Here is an 18,881-nt window from a genome sequence, read left to right as displayed (position 1 = left end):
TGGGCATATCGGCACCCTCCCACTTGTGTTCCCCAGTAAACTGGTCCTGAGAGGCATGGTGCCTCTGATAGTGGAGGTACTATATAGCTGTCATGACTACTAGCCATCGATGGCCTTATCCTCCACAAACCTGTCTAATCTAAAGTCATCCAAGTTGGCAGCCATCACATCTTTTGGTAGCAAATTTATTTATTTATTTATTTATTACATTTTTATACCGCCCAATAGCCGAAGCTTGCGTAGTTTAAGTATGAGCCGTGTGAAGACCTTTTTTTTTTTTGTCTATCCTGAATCTCCCACCATTCACTTTTATTGGATGACCTGGGATTCTGAGACAGGGGGGAAAATCATGGAATAGCGATGGAGAGTGCATTCTTCTTTCCACATTTGATGACACATTGCCAGTCAACCGCAGACAAGGGCTTTGTTCTCCATCATTATTTCTGTCTGGTCCAGGGGTAATTCAGAGCACATATAAAGACACTTAGCTCTCCATCCAGTCCAGTGTTGTCTACTCAGATTGGCAGCCTCAGTTAGAGTCTTTCCCAGCCCATCTAAACTCCTGCAAGGGATATTTCTGCATATCAAACATGCACTCAGCTGCTGACACTTCCCATAACTTTTTATAGAGACAGATGCAGTTCCTAAACAAGCCGCATCCCCCGCCCCCAGTTCCTAATGAGGCAGCTAGGAAAAGCCTTCTACTTTTTCAAAAAATGTAACTCTGCCGTTTTCTACTGAGGATCCTGGTTCCCTTTTTAAAATAAATAAATAAAATAGCAAAGGCAGGCAGGCAGGCAGAACAGCCAATTAGTGCCAAACTCTGGGTACAGTATCCACTAGTGGACGTGTTTAGATTAACACCAAGAGAAAGAATTCAGATGTTTAAGTTTACATTCTGAATGCTTCAGATCTGAAACTCCAGGGAGCCCTTTGTCAAATATGTTGTGAAGTCGTCTACCTCAATATGACTTCAGCAGAATCCCTTTGTAGATGTATGAAATGAATAAAAGGGTTGCTCCGTAGCACAGTTTTGTGGGTTTGTGTCCACAGTTTTCCCCATCTTCAATGACAACCACGCCACACAACTGCTCTGAATGTTGCTGCATGTTCCTGCCCTAATAGGCACTGCACTGAATATATGGCAAATGACTTGTGTAATACCTTATTCATTTCATCAATTCATTTCATCAGTTGCTTAAAAGCAATAGTTCTCTGGGAGACATACAAAACAGAACAATTATGGTTCCAATAAATCAGAAAGCAATAAAGCATCACAATAAAACAACTTTAAAAATGTAACGACCATTCTAAAGAGATCAAAAAGGTAAAACTTCACAGCAAGAAACAATACATACAGAAAGCCAAAGGGACAAATCACACAGATCTAAAACAATAATGCTGAAACCATTTCTGAAGAGACTAAAAGGTGTTAAAAGACCTGGGGAAATAAGAACTTTGCCTGGTATGAAAAGATGTTAAAATACGTAGGTGCTGGGTGAGCCTCTCTGGGATGTCATTCTATGACTAGGGGACCAATACTGAAAAGGCTCTTTCTTTTGTGACTAGCCTCTGTACTTAAGATTATGGGGCACTCAGCGAAGTGCCTCATTTGATGATCTCAGGGCCTAGGTAGTTAAATACGGGAGGTGATCCTTCAGGTCCCAAGCTGTGAAGGGCTTTAAAGGTCACAGTGAAGATGGCCAAATGTGGATGTGAGATGTACAAAATGCCATAAAGAAAGCACCCTCCTATATGAACCCACCTCATGTAATGAGGACAGTACGGGTCTTAGGAGAGGTGGGTTGCTATATGAGACTGGGCCTTCTCACTGTTGGCACTAACTTAACTCCCATTGACTAACTTAACTCCCATTAATTTCAACGGCTCTACCTTAAACATGATAAAATCTGATGTTTTTACTTAGTTAGCCATTGTGGTTCAAAAGGCAAGATATAGATATTTTAAATTAATAAATGAATGAAATAAGGACAATCATGTTTTGATATGCCAACGTGCATCTCTCCCAACACAGTTCAATAGTGGTGTGCAAAACTGTGATTTGTTGCCATGGCTGACAAGTTCAGCTAACCTATATGCTACTTGGGGAGTGTCTCAGATCAAGCTACTTTGACCCATGTTGCCGTCAGAGGGTGCTTAGAACCCTTTCTGCTCCTCTCTCTCTCTCTCTCTCTCTCTCTCTCTCACACACACACACACACACACCTGATTTGCATGTCATGACAACCCATGGGATTTTTAAACCATGAGATGTCAGGGATGAGTGGCAGTGATCAGCTGTGCTGCTCATCACTTCCATTTTCAGTTAGCTACCTACAACAGTCCTGTTTGCAGGTTGCCAGCCTTTCATCCGAACCTGGACACTCTGGGTTGTTTAGGGGTTAAACAATCCAGAGTTAACTCTCAATTTGTTGTTGGTCCAATTGGCCCTAAGAAACACAGACAACTTGGATAAGCAAGTACCTCTTTAGTGACAAAGTATATATGACAACAGCATTACCAGTTAAGCAAGAAAAAAAAGTTATTAACAAAAGATTTGAAGGTGTGAAAACACCTGACCCAAAATACATATACTTTAAAACACACACATAAGATAAGGCACAATGTTTAAACATTGGGGATTCTGCAAAGCCCCTTATACTTCCGCTATCATAAGGAGGAAAACACACTAGAAGTGTATTATCTCTGAATAATTTAAAACATAGAACAGAAGTAGTTGAGCTACCAAAAAAACCACAATCATAAAGAGACACCACCTTTAACTTGGTTTTCCTGTTAACCTGGTGCAAGCCACATTCTCCATCAGAATGGCTGTGGTAAGAAAGCTTAAGGCTTGAATGTATTTTTCCACATTCGAAAAAGCACTGTTACCAGCACTATTGAGTTTTACCTCCTGTCAGGCAGAAGAGTTTCCGGCTCTGGTTTTAACAAGTTATAAAACCAGATGTGAAAGCACCCCATCTCTTTTTAAAAAATATGGAAGATAAACCTGGCAGAACAGAACGGGTCCTGTTCTATGCTTGCTGAGTTACTTAACGTATGACAACACATTTAATGATGGACCAGTCATTATAATGACAACCAGGAGAGAAAATTGATCCCCAGTTCCCATAAACAACAGACCAAGCTCTGACCATTTTGACAGGTAAACATTTCTAGAATGTAACAATTCCTCCCAAACTCTGCATTTTAAAGTGCTGCTCAAGGAAGCTTCCCAAGCACCAATCAATTTTATTCACTCTTCTTAATAGCGGTATCCTGGTCTAAGGCAGGAGGGCTGCTTGGTATAAAACTGCTTCCATTAGCGAGTTCTTTCTTTGATAGACTGCTGAAAGAGAGAAAAGAGAAAAGATTTCTGCTTCCGGAACTCACAAAAAAATCCAAGTCTTATAGGTTTGCTTGCCCATTATTCAAAGTTTCCAGAACATTCCTCATTACAGTCACTCATTTTTTCGCAGTATCTCTCTCTCTCTAGGTGCTGTCATCCGCGAATCTTCTTAAAGCTCTTCAGAAGTAAACCATGCCACTTATTTTGGCATTGAGAGAAGGACGGTAAGGCTGTTTTAGCAGTATTATTTTTGAAAATTGTTCTAACATTGTGCATGTTTCATTTAGTGCTATGAATAGCTTTAGGTTTCAAAAAGTACTAGAATACATGTCAGGAGAGATACTGCAATAACGACAATAAGAATGGAATGACTATCCTAACAGGCAAAGTTCAAAACATCCAAGAGAAACAGTACATCTGAGCTAATGTTACGTTATTCAGGCCAGGCAGTCTGGCTTTACATTTGGCTAACCAAAAGCGAAGAATTGGATCTTAACGTGCCAACTTCAGAGGTCACGACACCTGCTTCTTATGATAGAAGTAAATGAATTTAGTTTTCCTTGTCTTTTCAGCTGCAAGAGCAGATGAGATCCTAAATGGAGATATTTTGGGGAAATTATAGTTCAAGACCTCGTAACCTTCTCTCAGGGCTTGTCCCCTGAACTTTAACTTCTAAGTTTAACTTAGCCTGGAGAAGAGAAGATTGAGGGGAGACATGATAGCACTCTTCAAATACTTAAAAGGTTGTCACACAGAGGAGGGCCGGGATCTCTTCTCGATCCTCCCAGAGTGCAGGACACAGAATAACGGGCTCAAGTTAAAGGAAGCCAGATTCCAGCTGGACATCAGGAAAAACTTCCTGACTGTTAGAGCAGTACGACAATGGAACCTGTTACCTAGGGAGGTTGTGGGCTCTCCCACACTAGAGGCCTTCAAGAGGCAGCTGGACAAGCATCTGTCGGGGATGCTTAAGGGTGGATTCCTGCATTGAGCAGGGGGTTGGACTCGATGGCCTTGTAGGCCCCTTCCAACTCTGCGATTCTATGATTCTAACTTTGGGCTTAAGTGCCCAATTTGGGGACAGGCTTTCACAAGATGTTACCATCTCTATACAATTATTCTGGCCTTTTCTTGACTACACAAATGCTCATGATTATGTGGAAAGACAGATGCCTAAACGAAGCGGTGCATTTCCCTTCATTCACACTGCCAATATGCCTCCATACCCTCCAACATTACACAATGAAAACAGGGATGTTCCTTGTAATACATACCCAGGATCACTGCCAAAGCCCCCATCCCACCCATGACACTCTGTACCCATTATACCCTGTCTGCTATATTCATTTGCATGGCAATCATATGTCCCGCATAGTTTTAAAAACCCAGAGGTGGTTTGGTTCAAGGCATCCTAGAGATACCAAACTGTCTCATAGCTCAAGCTGAGCTTCCGGGTGTATAAAAGCAGACAGCAGCTTTACAAAACACCTTGAAAAGTATCTGTGAGCATGCAATTATAATGTGCATCACAGATGAGATGCATCTGCCACACATACCCATTTCAGAGATTTCAGCTCTGGGAAGGGGAAGGCTGAAACCTGCAGAATGGCAAATGTATGAAGGCATACAAACATTTTTGAAAAGGCATCTCAAAAGGCAAAAGCAGGGACAGGGACAGATATCAGGGGAAAGAGGTCTATCCATTGTAAAAAGGGACAGCTAGAGCATACACAGAAGTAGGACAGTTGCCTGAGACTTATAATATTGAAGGATGATGTCACACCACTGATCCATTTGCTCAGTATTAAGCGGACCAGTGTGATGACTTAAGGTCTTACAGAGGTCTTATCCCAGCACTGTTCCCTTAGCTTGCTTGTGGAGGTAAATACGGACAAGGCTTGGAGTGTACAAATGACACCCAGAAAATTGTGAGAGGGGGCTTGGGAGAGCTCACTTAATCTTCCTGCACACATAATTTGTTTAACCTAAATACCCGGAAACATCTGTATAACTCTGCTTTGAATGATGTTTAAAAGAAGCGAATACAGCCTGGCCCTAGTAAAATGATAGTCGCTATCAGGTTTATCATTATCTTATCTGTTAGCACTTACTTTGGAGTGGGCCAGTAATTCAGTAGAGTTGTAAAAGACAAGTAGCAAAGACTCAGTACTCCGGACACAGCCAGTGATAGCATTCCTAGTCCGCCGAGGACACACAGCAGTGTGACGCCGCCCAACGATATTACAAAACCTACCAAGAGCAAGAAACAGTAAATTCTACAGGTCCTGCCAGGATAGCCTGTAACATAAAACCCACACACTAATCTAGCAAACTGGGGGTGACCTTTCTTTTCCTGACCTGGGGGGGGGGGCAGTTGGGGCATCATTAGGCTTAGGCCCATGGGGCTCTGGCCCCGAATCTATGTCCCAGGACACCAGATTTATTCATTGGTGCCAATAGCAAACACCCCCCCCCCCCAATGCAGAGGGCAGTATTCAAGGGGGATTGCAGCTCAGGAAGGAAGTTTTAATTCTCTCCTTACCACAAGCCGCAATACCCAGCCACCCACCCAAAATAAAATCTTCCCTTGCATGACAATTAAACTTGAGAGTGGGGAAATTCCACTGGTTTGGGTTGGTCTGGGTCAGGGTGCAAATTTGATTGAAGCATTTTTTATTTGAGAAGACTTGAATGAGAAATTAATCAACTGGCGTTGCCTCCTGTGAAATTTAAATAAACCCTAGTAATTATTTCTTAATTCACATATGTAGATATAAATTGTGCGTCTGGGTTCTGAATCTTGGAAGTGCCTAGCAATACCTCTGGGGTGGGTGGGATCCGTGCCAGGTCAAAAGCAGTACTGGAGTTCCTGCTTCTTAACTGTCATGTGCTCCTTCCATTAGAAGACAAATCATTTCTCTGCTGCGGGGTGTGTGTGCATGTGAGGGGAATTTCCCTCGTCAGCCAGCAATCCCAGCAGACCAACTACAGAACCCACCATGGCTTCTTCTCAGGGTGGCTTAGCGTGATGTGTGAACATATTCAGAATTGTTGACACAGACTGGCAGCAGCTCTCCAGGGTTTGAGGCAGGAGTCTTTGTGCCACGACACAGGCTCTTGACCACAGGCCTGTCCGTGGACACACCCTGCTCAAGCTAAGCGCCACCACTTTATGAGCCTGAGGTGAAGGACAAACACCACCTTTCTACAAATTATGTGGAGAAAGGGGTTAAACAGGAATAATTTCAGGAATAAAATAATGTGCTGTGAATTATATGTGCTGATGGAGAATTAATGTCAGAACGGGGCTTATATGTATATAACTGCAGATGATAAATGCCAAGGAGACACGTGGGATTTTTGTGGTAGTAAAACAAACTGAATAATTTTTTTCCAATGTTCACAAACTTTGTTTCATAATAAAACTTTTCAGACCCTTGTTAAAACCTCTCATCCAATCCTTTCTCTCTTCTCATACACGCATTCCTTTCTCTCACACCTTCACTCTTGAACTTTCTTTATTATCAGGATTGTTTAATATACACCAACTGACTATCTGCACATTACACTCAAAAGACAACCCTCTTTACCCTGATCCTCTAATTCTCCCCTCGAACCAAAGTACTTCAAAAAACACCCCCTTATCACCTCAGTCATTCCCTTATATATCCTCCTCCCCACTCCTAAGATATTCAGTTTCCACCCACTCAGGTCAACATACATTACGGAACTGACTTGTGGGGTCTTCCTTGGAGATGCTGGAATTGAACCTGAGATCTTTTGCATGCAAAGTCTATGTTTTGCCACTGAGCTAAAGCCATTCCCTGGGGGTGGGGGTGGGGGATTCCATCACCCTGCACCATTTAAAAATAAAACGCAAAATACCTTCCATGATAATCACTCCAATGCAGGCAATCACAGTTGTGGCAACAACAAAAGCCAGAAAGAATGCAACAGGGATTGCAGATGCTGCAATGAAGACCAACAGTGAAAGGGCGACAAAAGGGTGGTCATCTAAGTACTGGCCAACCCGGGAGTTCATAAAAGCAACAACCTGTAATATAAAGCGAAAGAGAGGAAGATTTTAAATATCCTTTCTAAGGCAAACAGACAACCTTGGGGGAGGCGAAGTTATTTCAAGAGGAAATAACTTATTTTATATGGCCAATTAATTAAAAGAGTTTCTCAAGTATGAAGATCCAGTCTGTCTACAATGATTCTTTTGATGCTGCTTGCTATGCAACAGCTGAACAAGTTCTATCCTGTATGCAGCAGGATAGACATGCTTTGTTGAGGTGCGTATTAAAGTAAAGGTGGTTGTTAAAAAAGCAGATTAGACCTGTCAAGATACCAGAGCTAAAACTAGTATTACAGTTATAATTTTTAAGTTTCGTCTGAAGGTGAAAACAACGAAGAAGAGTAGTTCAGAGATCAAGGTTATCATTCTGAAGCACAGTGTTTTAATAATGCACTACGTCTATCCTATTAAATGGTGATGCTGGTCAGCGTCAGAACCTGCATATTGCACCAAGTAGCAAAGAGAGAGAAAAAAGCATTAAAAATAAGACATGCTCCAACTCTCAAGCACGCTTTCCCTTACTTTGAAACAATCGGTTGGCCAGCCTTATACCAAGAATAGGAACTATGCTCATCATGCAGTGAGAGAGGCAGATGCTGCCTCTTATCAGCTTACCCAAGGGCAATTCCAAACTCAGTTCTTCGTTACAATTTTGTGTGTGTCTGTCTGCCCATCCCCAAAGAGAAGGCGTGGGGAGTCATAATAAAGGCATGAAGAAATTCTTAACTCACATGTGAATTGCTGTGAACAGTTTCCAGCACAGCGTGCCATCGCTTCTGGAGTTCCTTCATCTCTTTCGACATGCTGGAGTCTTGGGTCCAAATCCTTATAAAAACATCAATGCATTTTTAACCATCAAACCTTTAAAAAGAGAGACATAGAGAGAAAATGTATTGTTGTTATATTATTTCTGCTAGGTGCATAATACACCTAAGTACTGTATTAAGACCTACAGTTATATATTTTTTCCTCTGCATGCCTGTCAGAAAATATTTCTTTTTATTTCTAGCAGGCATGTGGATGAAAACAATATAAATGTAGGCCTTAATACTGTAAAAGTGCAATCCTATCTATGTTTAGACAACTTCCAACATTCCCCAATTAGCATGGCTCCACTGAACAATTTGTGATCAATTGGGACCCTCGTTCTATTTGTGTGTAGGGCTCTGTCATCTGATTTAAGATAGCTTATTTGATTGAACGCATGGGGTTCTAAAACCAATTATATCTGCATACATTGGCATCTGAGAAACTCCCCCCGCCCATGCACTAGAACCATTTTCTCAACCATGGCTAGACCCATTCTCTCAATAAAGCTACTTTTCCAGTTTGATTATACACAGACACCATTTTCTTGGTGAAGTTTTTAGGGGACAATATCAACACACCACTTCAATCAGAATTAAAAATAAAAAATTAATAAAAACCACTAAGATAGAAAACACAATCTTAATTTCTCTCTTTCTGTTATATCATACTCTTCCTCAATCTGGTGCCCTCCAATGGCCATACTAGTTGGCATGATGGGAATTGCAGTCCAACACATCTGAGGGCACCAGATTGGGGAACGTTGCTATATCATGTGCCTTCAAAGACAAAACCCGGCTTCTGATGCAATCTCCTGGGAACTTCCATTGCAAATATTCATCAGCACTTGCATTTAAAATACACCCCCCCCCCTGTGCATTACGAATTGCATTAAAGATATTGTGGCCACTTTGACAGATTTGAACTGGATCCAGGGGATTGTAACCAAGATATTGGAATGATTCCTACCGCATTTCTTCGATTCTAAGACGCCATCGATTGTATGACACACACTAATTTCAGTACCACCACCAAAAAAAAAGCTTTGATTCTTAGAAACAATAAACGTACCCGTGATTCTAAGACGCACCCCATTTTTAGACATGTTTATATGGGGGGAAAAGTGTGTCTTAGAATCGAAGAAATATGGTACTTTGTTCAAAGCCAAGGGAGCACTTAAACATGCCGCCACTTACACCCTCAAGAGGTACAGGCCAGGAAAAGATTTTATCACTTCCTAATTCTGCTGCAGATATAAACTAAGGCAAAGTTCTACAATAGTAGCTACACCTGTCACATGTAGTGCATATTTTAGAGGAGACTGTACTACAGCCAAAGTGCACCATGAGTAACAGGTTTCAAGCTGCTTAAATCAACATATGAGTTTATAAAGAGGGACTGTGCTCTTTTGCATTCAAGTTTTGACTGTAAGTCACTTTGGGGCTCTATTTAGGCTGAAAGGCAACTTAGACTGCAATCCTATGGGGATGGCCATAAGCCTCCGAAGGCTTATGGCCATCCAATCAGAGCTGTCGCCTTTGCACTCCCCCAGCTCTGCATTTTTGCTAGATGGGCTTTTTCACCCATCTAGCTGAGATGTCAGGGAGGGGTTGGAATGGAGGCTGAGGATGCCTGGGGATACAGTGTGGGCCGTTCCTCTTCCCTCCCTGCCCACTGGCACATCCCTTTCCCTTCCCTCCCAAAGTTGCCTTTGCGACCTCGAAGGAGTAGCTGGCACAGTTCTCTTCATGCCGGCTGCAAGGAGGAGGGAAGCTCAGATCCCTGGGTCCAAGATTGGAGCAGTGTCTCTGGCCTTAGCTAGACCTAAGGTTTATCCTGGGATCATCCCGGGGTCATCCTTGCTTGCTCCCGGGATATCCTGTGTGTCATTTACATGAACAGGGATGACCCCGGGACAATCCCGAGATAAACCTTAGGTCTAGCTAAGGCCTGCAACTTCCGATCCAAGAATCCGAACTATCCTATGCCTGCCCCCCACCCTGACTCTGTCTAGGGGGCATAGGATTGTTCTCTTATGCATTTAAAAATAAATAAAATAAAATGCCACAAAGTCTAGGAAAGGCTAATGATATATTAGAAAAACACACCCATCATTGTATGACAATATGCCATCAAAATATCCCTTTGCTTGTGCTGTGTGGAAAATGGCAGACTGCATTCACATGCACACTTTTATCCAAATGCACACCTTTTTATTTATACTATTTGTATTCCGTGTTCCCACAAATGCCATAAACAGGCTTTAATCTGAGTGTACCGGTTTAAAACAAGGGGAAGATCTTGTACATATTACTATATATTGCCCTTTGTATAATGTGCTAAGGGAACAATATCTGAGTCAGATTTTAAAGAGGTCTGTCAATGACACTGCAATCTATGTGCTTTGTGGGGAAGATAGATATTTAACTGCAAAGGCTGCCTGTTTTCTATCTACAGTAATTAATGCTAGGGAAAATTTTCTTGAAGTAGAATGCGGTGCCTTGCCAGGGAGATTCAGAAGTTTAAGTTTGTGAGTGATTTTATATAATTTTCAGTTTGGGTAATTTTACATTTTATCTAGAGATCCAGAATTTGATATTTAACTGCAAAGGCTGCCTGTTTTCTATCTACAGTAATTGATGCTAGGGAAATTTTTCTTGCAGTAGAATGCGGTGCCTTGTCAGGGAGATTGAGAAGTTTAAGTTTGTGAGTGAGTTTATATAATTTTCCGTTTGGGTAACTTTACATTTTATCTAGAGATCCAGAATTTGAAGTTTATTCTGTATGTTTTGGGTTTGTGTCAACCTTATGTAAATATGTTATCTATGTATTGATACCTTGTATCTTTTCTGAAATGTTTGTTTCGTCATGATCTGATGACTATATACAAGCAAACAAACTTGATCTGAAATTCAACAAACATTACCAAGGCAATGTAAAACAATCGAAATAAAAACAGTAATGCTATTGACAAGATGCATTCAGTGCCCTGGCAGAGTTAACTTCTAGAGACGCTGAGGTTAGGAATTGAAACCTGAAGGAAGACAACTGAAGAAACTCACCCAAAGAACATTTTTTTAAAAAAAATTGTCCCCAAAAGGCGCATGCATATATATCAAAACAGGAACAAGCAATGCACCAGGGTGGGGCCCTCCTTGGTAAGGAGGAACAAACTGGAGGATTTCTGCATCCTGTTACCAACTGGATCACATCCAGCTCACAAAAGTGGTGTGAGTTATACTTACCCTGTTGAATTTCTGCCTCTCATGCCTTCTGAGGCTCACAAAGGCAGAACACTGGTAGCAAAGTGGGGTTGGTGCTGGTGGTGGCATCGCCCTATTGCAGCCTTCCCCGACTCAGTACTCCCAAATGTTCCTGACTACACCTCCTATTACCCCCAGCTGATGGGAGTTGTAGTCCCAGCCCTATGGGGGCGCACCAGGTTGGGGAAAGCTGCTCCATTCGACCTCTGCCTGCCATGATGCTCTCAGAAGCCAAGGAGGAGAGGAGGGCGACAGGCGCACTGAGAGAACTGACCCCGTTGAATGTCTGCCTGTCATGCCTTCAGCCATTGCTATGTTGAATCTCAGCCTATCACTCACTCACTCATTCATACACACACACATGTTTTTAATTTTTGTGAACCACCCAGAGAGCTTCGGCTATGGGGCGGTATAGAAATGTATGAAATGAAATGAAGGCCTCGTGAAACGTCCAGGCCGTGGCTCTCGGTCGGCTTTGGCTCGAATCCCCTCTGCAACGGGCCTCGAAGAAGAGAAACGAACCCCAATTGCAGCGGGGCGTGAGGCAGGAGAGGGCCGCGGCGGCGGCGGCGGCGGGAAACGTCTCCCCCTTCTCCCCTGAGGGAGACCCGCCGCCCTCCCTCCCTGCCTCGCTCGCTCGCTCCCTTCGCCCTCTCGTCCTACCTCAGCTCGACGCCGACACCGCCGTCAGCTCCAGGCTCATTCGACCGGCTGCTAGCTCCTCGGCCACTGCCTGGCCGGGCAGTAATTCGGCGGGGCGGCGGACGCCTCTCCCCCGCCGCGCCTGCGGCCTGCAAGGGCTGGCTGAGCTGAGCTGAGGCGAACGCGGTGGCCACTGCCGTCCGCCTCCTGCCGGGTTCCTTCTCCGCCTTCTCTGCTCGCTTGACGGGCCAAACGGGCCTCCTTGTGGGAGCTGAGGGAAGGCCGCCCTGCCGCCCTGCCTCCCTCCCGCCTTCCCTCCCTCAGACGCTCCCTGACAGCCGGGGCAAAGCTAGATCCTTCAAAACACACACACACACACACACACACACCCACCCACCGCTGCTGCTATTTATTTATTTCATTGATTGATTTATTTATTAATTAGCCCAGGTCTTCTCACACTCACACACACACACACACACACACACACACGTCAAGTGCTCTAGCAACGCTGCTGCTATTTATTTATTTCATTTATTTATTTATTAATTAATTAGCCCAGGTCTTCTACCCTGAAAGGCGGCCTAGGAATAATAATAATAATAATAATAATAATAATAATAATAATAATAATAATAATAATAATAATTGTTGTTGTTGTTGCTGTTATTCTTATAAGGCCTTACAAGAATAACTTATAACCTTATAAGTTATTCTTGAAAGAATAACTTATAAGGTTATTCTTTCAAAGGCTTCTACCCTGAAAAGCAGCTTACACATATTTCGAATAATAGTAATAATAGTTGTTGTTGTTATGCCTCCAGGGCCGGTGCTACCACAGAGGCCACTCAGGCGGCCGCCTAGAGCACCAAGGTAAGGGGGGCGCCAAACGCCGCACCCGGAAGCCGCTCTCCCACAGCGGCTCTGAGAGGGCGGCTTCCAGGCACGCTGTTCCGAAGCTGCCCCCCCCGCCCCAGCGTCCTGGCTTCGCTTCGGCTGGGCACCTCCCCAGCCGAAGCGAAGCCACGCCTGCCCTAGCCGAAGCGAAGCCAGGACGCTGGAGTGGGGGGCCAGGCGGGCGGCTTTGGAACGGCGTGCCCCGAAGTCACTCTCCCAGAGCAGCTTCTGGCCGGGTGTGCAGTTCTGAAGCCGCCCCCCAACCCCAGCATCCTGGCTTCGCTTCAGCTGGGTGGGCGAGATTGCGCCCTGTGCCTAGGAATGCTGGGGTGGGTGGGTGGGTGAAAGCAGCTCACCTGCCTAGGGCGCAAAATAGTCTGGCACCGGCCCTGTATGCCTCCTTTCAGAGTTTCTACCGGGAAAGGCAGCCCAGAAATATTTTAATTGATGATGTTGATGATGATGATGATGTTCTTAATGGTTTTAATTTTTGTGAACCGCCCAGAGAGCTTTGGCTATTGGGTGGTATAAAAATGTAATAAATAAAATAAATAAATAAATAAAATATTATTATGCCTCTGTTCAGAGTTTCTATCTGAAAAGGAAGCCCAGAAATTTGTTTAATCATCATCATCATCATCATCATCATCATCATCATCATCCCTCCTTTCAGAGCTTCTCCCCTGAAAGGCAGCCCGGAAATATTTTAAATAATAAGTGTTGTTGTTAATAGGCAGCCTCGAAACAGCCCAAAGAAGAAGAAGAATTAGATCTTTTTCTTTGCAACACAGCAGTAAGAACGGACACTAAAAAGCAAAACGGGAATATCATATCATGAAACATATCGATACACAATATTTTCTATTTTTTTCTTTTCTATTTCTTTCTTTCGTTTCCCTTTATGAAGGGAGATATTAATGGTTACTGTATTTATTATCATTTAGTGTGATTATCACTATTACAAACATTAAGGATACAAATCCTTCCAATGTTCGTTCGTTCTTTCTTTCTTTCTTTCTTTCTTTCTTTCTTTCTATACCACTTATTAGCTGAAGCCATGTGGGCGGTTCACGGAACAAAATTTCAAACCATAAAATATAATAAAACATAATAACAAGTGTTAAAGGCAAGGCCTACCACTTTGACATTAGCCTGGAAACGGACCAGGAAACAGGGCAACCACTTAAGTGGTGGTGAGATATCTTCTCAACATCCAATCCCAATGAACAATCTTGCAGGTGTATTCTGAACCAAATGCAATTTCTGAACCATCTTCAAAGGCAGTCCTCCAGATAACACATTCCAGTAGTCTAACATGGACGTTATGGATCAGTGAAGGTAGGCTACCTCAGTCCTGAAAGAGCTGCAGTTGTCTCATCATTTGAAGCTGGTAGAAAGGATCCTCAGGTCCATGAAGGCCATTTCCCTCTCCAGTGGGTTTACAACTGCCCTAAAACATTTCATCCAGAACATGTTGAACAACCACCAGCCTGAAACCACCCGCCAGCAGCACCTCCACCTGATCTTAGCTTTGGTTTATTGGCCTTCAATATTGGCCTTCTTCAACTATTTTCTTTCTCTCTCTACCTGAAGGATTATATGTTCCTGCCACCCCCCGGATTTGTCACTTGTTTTTCAACCCTACTCCGAGTTAATAATCCATCCTACTGTATCAATAAGGCTTTCGGTTGTTAAAGCAACTGTCCTTCACAGTGGCGGCTAGATGAGATCCAGCCTGGAAGAAGTTGCTGTTCCAGCCAACTGGGTCGATGGGGTGGGAGGGGTGGATGTTGTGCCAGGAAGGGAGAGAGGACTCATTCTTACGTTGCCTGGTGACAATAATGCTGTCCCCTTGGTTACTCAGGCTGAGAAGTGAAGGAGAGAGAGAGTGTCATACATAGAAGTTCTTTTTGAGCTGCAAGCAGCAATCGGGCACAGAGACAGGTAACTAGGGCAGCAACAGGTAGAAGCACACCCCTGTCCCCCACTACTCCTGGTTCCTTACTGTGCACCCCGTAAGGGTATTGAGAAGAGACAGTTCACTTTGCTTTCTTTTCGGCATCCTTGGGTTGCTTTCATTTCCATCCCCCTTCTTGGAAAGCATACTTGTCGCCGTCCCACAAAATGGGGCAAGTCAGATTTGATAGCGGGGAAAGTCTATTGAGAGGGAAGGAGAGAAACAGGCTGCAAGGAGGAAGAGATCTTGGGGAGCTAGAAAGCAAGCAAAGTAAGCAGTGAATGAGGGTGATAAAAAGGGACAGGTGGGAGTTTGGAAACAGAGATTCTGACCTTTAAGAAGGTTTCTGAGTGAGATGTGACTGGTACCAGCCCTGCTTTTTTTTTTTAGCACCTAATCAAAATGTCCTTTTTGGCCAAGGCATTTAACATTTTACATTTAAAAAAATAAGTTTGTGTGTTTGTTGGTTGGTTAAATCATTTCTATACCTCTTGTAATTTTATTGTTGTCATTATATTGCATTTCCCTTTTTATAATGTTATGTATACTGACTTGGGTTCTCATGTGGATGCGGGATGGTATATAATTTTTTATAAACGAATAAACGTGCTTGTTCAAACTAGCCTTTCCCATGTAAGTAATTAATAGATGTCTTCTGCTCTCAACAACCTCAAAATTGCCTTTATTAAAGTCCTCAAGTTTTGATAGCACTCTTTGTATATTTGTTTATTTTATTCATATCCCACCTTTCTGCCCCAAAAGTGGTATGCAGGGCAGCTAACAAAATGCAGATTGAAACCAAAACCTTAATTAAAACATAACTGAAAAATGTGTGTGTATGTGTGTGTGTGCTTGGGTTCAACTCTTTTATCGTTTGTAAGTTATTTTTTTTAGGGTGTATCTATGAAAAGTGAAATATGTGCTGAATAGATAAAAGAGCAATCCTATGCCCCCTAGAAAGCATCTTCTATGGTGGTGGTGGGGATGTTATATTTTGGTTTGCTGGATCTGAAGTCGACAAGGGCATTGTAGTGGCTAAGGAGGAGACTGGAGAGGCCAGGATGTGAGGTATCCCGAGGCCTTTCCCAACTTACTTTGTTCCTCTGAAATGCCCCAGCTAAATGGGCAAAGAAGCCCATCTAGCAAAAATACAGAGTGGGACGACAGAGAGATGAAGATTGCCTCTGCTGAGCCTCCTGCTCCACAGTGGATCCTCATAAGCCTCCAAGTTTGAGTCTTATGATCATCGAGGCAAGAAGGAACAGGATTGCACCCTAAATAAATAAAGAGTGAAATTAAAGGTAAACATTTGAGGGAGGAAGGAAGGACTGAAGTGCGTTTGGGACTTTTGTCAAGAAAAATTGGCACTAATAGCCATTCCTTGGATGGAGGGCATGAATGTGGCAAGCTTGAATATAACAAAGATGGGAAAGGCATTTCTTTCCGTTGACGGACTTGAAGGGATGTTAGGAAATAGAGTTTGTAGGATCTGGAACTGAACATCAGTCCTGAAATTATTTCCCTCAATTGCTGTGCTTCCTCCAGATGCTTAAAACAAAGTGTTAGCTAAAAAATTATTGTGAGAAGAATACTAGTTGGTACATTTGAAGCAATTCCTAAACGACTGTAGCCAAGGAAACATAATGAATCCAAGACAGACCGCCAAAATTGTGAGGGTAAGTGTGTGTGTGTGTGTGTGTGTGTGTGTGTGTGTGTGTGTGATTTGGCTGCATTTGGGCCTTTGGATGAAGACTATGTTCAAAGAGGTTTGAAAACTTTGCACGAAGGCCCTTCTTCTCTGGTTAAGAGCTCTTAATTACCCTCGCTGCTAATTTTGCATTTTGGAAGCTTTGTGGTGTTAAAATATCGGTGGGACTTCCACTCTGTAAAGTAGGCTACCTTTAATATGGCTCAAGTACGATAAGCTGGGAAGTATTAGTCTGAGCTTTTGTGATGTTCATCTGCACGAAGGCTGAGCTGATTCAATAGGATTAGTTTTTAATCGCTTCTGTCTCTTTGCATATTGACTAGCTTCTCAATGTTTTGGCTTTTTAAAAAAAGTTGAACTGAAACAGGAAAAACGATGGATCAAGTAGCAGATTATGGCAAAGACCCTTCTCTGACTGGGACCCCTGGAGAGTTGCTGCCAGTCACAGAATCATAGAGTTGGAAGGGATGCCAAAGGTCCGATGCAGGAAATACATTGTTGGATAGGTGGCCATCCAGCCAACCTATAACAAAAGATGGGCCCGCACCTTTCGAGGCATCATCAGGAAGGTCTTCCCAAAACCAGTTTGATCTGATAGAAGGCATTTTCCTAAGTATTTATGGGATTCACCATTTTAGTTTGCCAGTGGGCATTCAAATACTTAACTGTCTGTCTATACAGTACGGGCTCTGGGTTTTGGAAGGCACTTCTCTGCAATACCCTCAACGGGCCCATTCCCTCTATGAGTCTACCTGCTCACCAGTGTTGTTATCTGCTATTGCAACTCTGTTGCTACTACCTGCTTGGTTGACAGGCAGAGAGCCAGTGAGCGAGTAGACAGGGGCATCTATTGCTCCTTCTTCACAATACTTCCGTTGCCTGGCCACTCTGAGAGGCAGGACAACAAGGTTTCTGTGGCTCTTGATATTGGTCCCCCTGCTAGAGTTTGGGCCCTTGACAAGTGCTCAACTATGCTGACCTGTGAGACTTGCTCTCTGTCTATCAGTCAATCAGGGCATGGTCTGAAGGCATCTGAATCAGCCACCTTGCTGATGTTAGGGTCTGGGTGGGAGACCACTTGTAAAGCTGCCTTGAGTATGTAAATATACTTACTACTAATCAGAATCTCATCTTCTTCCCTGCCGTGCTAGTTGACAGAGATATTTTTGTTTTGTCTCCCTCCCAAAATACTAGAACTAGATAATACTAGATAATTATATGTGGACCTTTTCCAGAATAGTAATAAGCACTGTCAAGCTTGAGAATTATTTGGTAAAAAACTGAAAAGGGCTCACCTTTCCGTGTGAAATTAGGTTCACTGTTCACTTGCTATGAACAAATAATGCAGGATTTCCCAAGCGTCTTGATACCGATCTTGTCATGTGCAATGACTCTGGCACAGCAGTGTAGTGCCGCTTCAAAATGAGCTAATGCTCGCCCCTAGACATGCTTCGTATATCTGCCTGATATTATAGTCTTTCTGCAAATGTTACTCCACCCTCCTATTTTTCCTAGGCACAGAATGACTCGATCTATAACATGAGCCATGCTAAACAAATTCCAGAGTTACCTCCTTTGCCATCTTTGGCTGCTGTAGATCCCTCTGAACTGTATCAGGTATGTATAAGTCTATTCTGGGTTACAGCTACTAACGCACCTTCGGGTTTCTTGGATGCTAGTGACAATCTAGGAAAAAGAAAAGGCAGAGCTTTAGGCTGGGGAGGAGGTGTTCTTCATTGGAAAGCACACTCTTAATAATTCTGTGCTTTACAACTGCATCTATAATCATGATATATTAGAGCAAACACAACACAAACACCAACCCTGGAGGGGAAAAAAAAGAGAGAATACTCTGAGCATGCGCAGTTCCACATTTTAAATCCGCTTAAATCATGGCGTGGCATGACAATCAGAATAAGATGGAGTTTGCTTCTGCTGCCCTGATGCTAAAACACATTGACTTGAGAACAGGCATCATTTTGCTGTAGAAAAAGGAGAATATATTATTACAGTAAAAATAATTAAGTGAGCATCAGTAACTGTGTACGTGCTTGGCCATCAAATGTTTTTAAAGCGTAGTGGAAAGAAAGGATGCGGCAGTGACTGTTGCCAGGCCTGGTTGTCGCTGCACCCTTCCAGTGCTGCTCTCTGGGTGGTCATCTGGGTGGTTCACTGGGCTT

The 18,881-nt window shown here is 43.2% G+C and overlaps 2 protein-coding genes across 3 annotated transcripts in view; one reads left to right on the top strand and one right to left on the bottom strand.

Moving 5' to 3' along the window:
* Positions 1 to 2,466: 2,466 nt before the first annotated feature.
* On the bottom strand, positions 2,467 to 12,225 carry LDAF1 (lipid droplet assembly factor 1). Of its 2 annotated transcripts, none has more exons than XM_063142989.1 (5): positions 12,161 to 12,225; positions 8,159 to 8,288; positions 7,235 to 7,403; positions 5,461 to 5,599; positions 2,467 to 3,349 (listed from the first exon to the last, which is right to left on the bottom strand). In XM_063142989.1, exons 2-5 carry the CDS (start codon positions 8,228 to 8,230, stop codon positions 3,253 to 3,255), a joined length of 477 nt encoding a protein of 158 aa, XP_062999059.1. In that variant the 5' UTR covers positions 8,231 to 8,288; positions 12,161 to 12,225; the 3' UTR covers positions 2,467 to 3,252. The 2 variants fall into 2 exon arrangements, with proteins under 2 accessions (XP_062999059.1, XP_062999060.1); XM_063142990.1 differs by having other exon boundaries at positions 2,467 to 3,346.
* A 4,411-nt stretch (positions 12,226 to 16,636) lies between these two features.
* DNAH3 (dynein axonemal heavy chain 3) overlaps positions 16,637 to 18,881 on the top strand; it is a 94,559-nt gene continuing 92,314 nt past the window's right edge. Inside the window, exons 1-2 of the mRNA XM_063143478.1 lie at positions 16,637 to 16,669; positions 18,217 to 18,318. Of these exons, the coding sequence (XP_062999548.1) occupies positions 16,637 to 16,669; positions 18,217 to 18,318 (135 nt within the window). The remainder of the gene's footprint in view (positions 16,670 to 18,216; positions 18,319 to 18,881) is intronic.

Source organism: Elgaria multicarinata, chromosome 17, assembly GCF_023053635.1.
Source record: "Elgaria multicarinata webbii isolate HBS135686 ecotype San Diego chromosome 17, rElgMul1.1.pri, whole genome shotgun sequence".
Taxonomy (NCBI): domain Eukaryota; kingdom Metazoa; phylum Chordata; class Lepidosauria; order Squamata; family Anguidae; genus Elgaria; species Elgaria multicarinata.
This window is presented reverse-complemented; position numbering and strand designations above follow the sequence as displayed.

Bases quoted from the DNA above. Each gene is read 5' to 3' on its own strand.
- LDAF1 (XM_063142989.1), bottom strand. From the start codon at position 8,230: ATGTCGAAAGAGATGAAGGAACTCCAGAAGCGATGGCACGCTGTGCTG. The intron at 7,404-8,158 runs GTGAGTTAAGAA...TTTATATTACAG, and splicing joins CTGTTCACAGCAATTCACAT to GTTGTTGCTTTTATGAACTC. The intron at 3,350-5,460 runs GTAAGTGCTAAC...TCTCTCTTTCAG, and splicing joins AATTACTGGCCCACTCCAAA to CAGTCTATCAAAGAAAGAAC.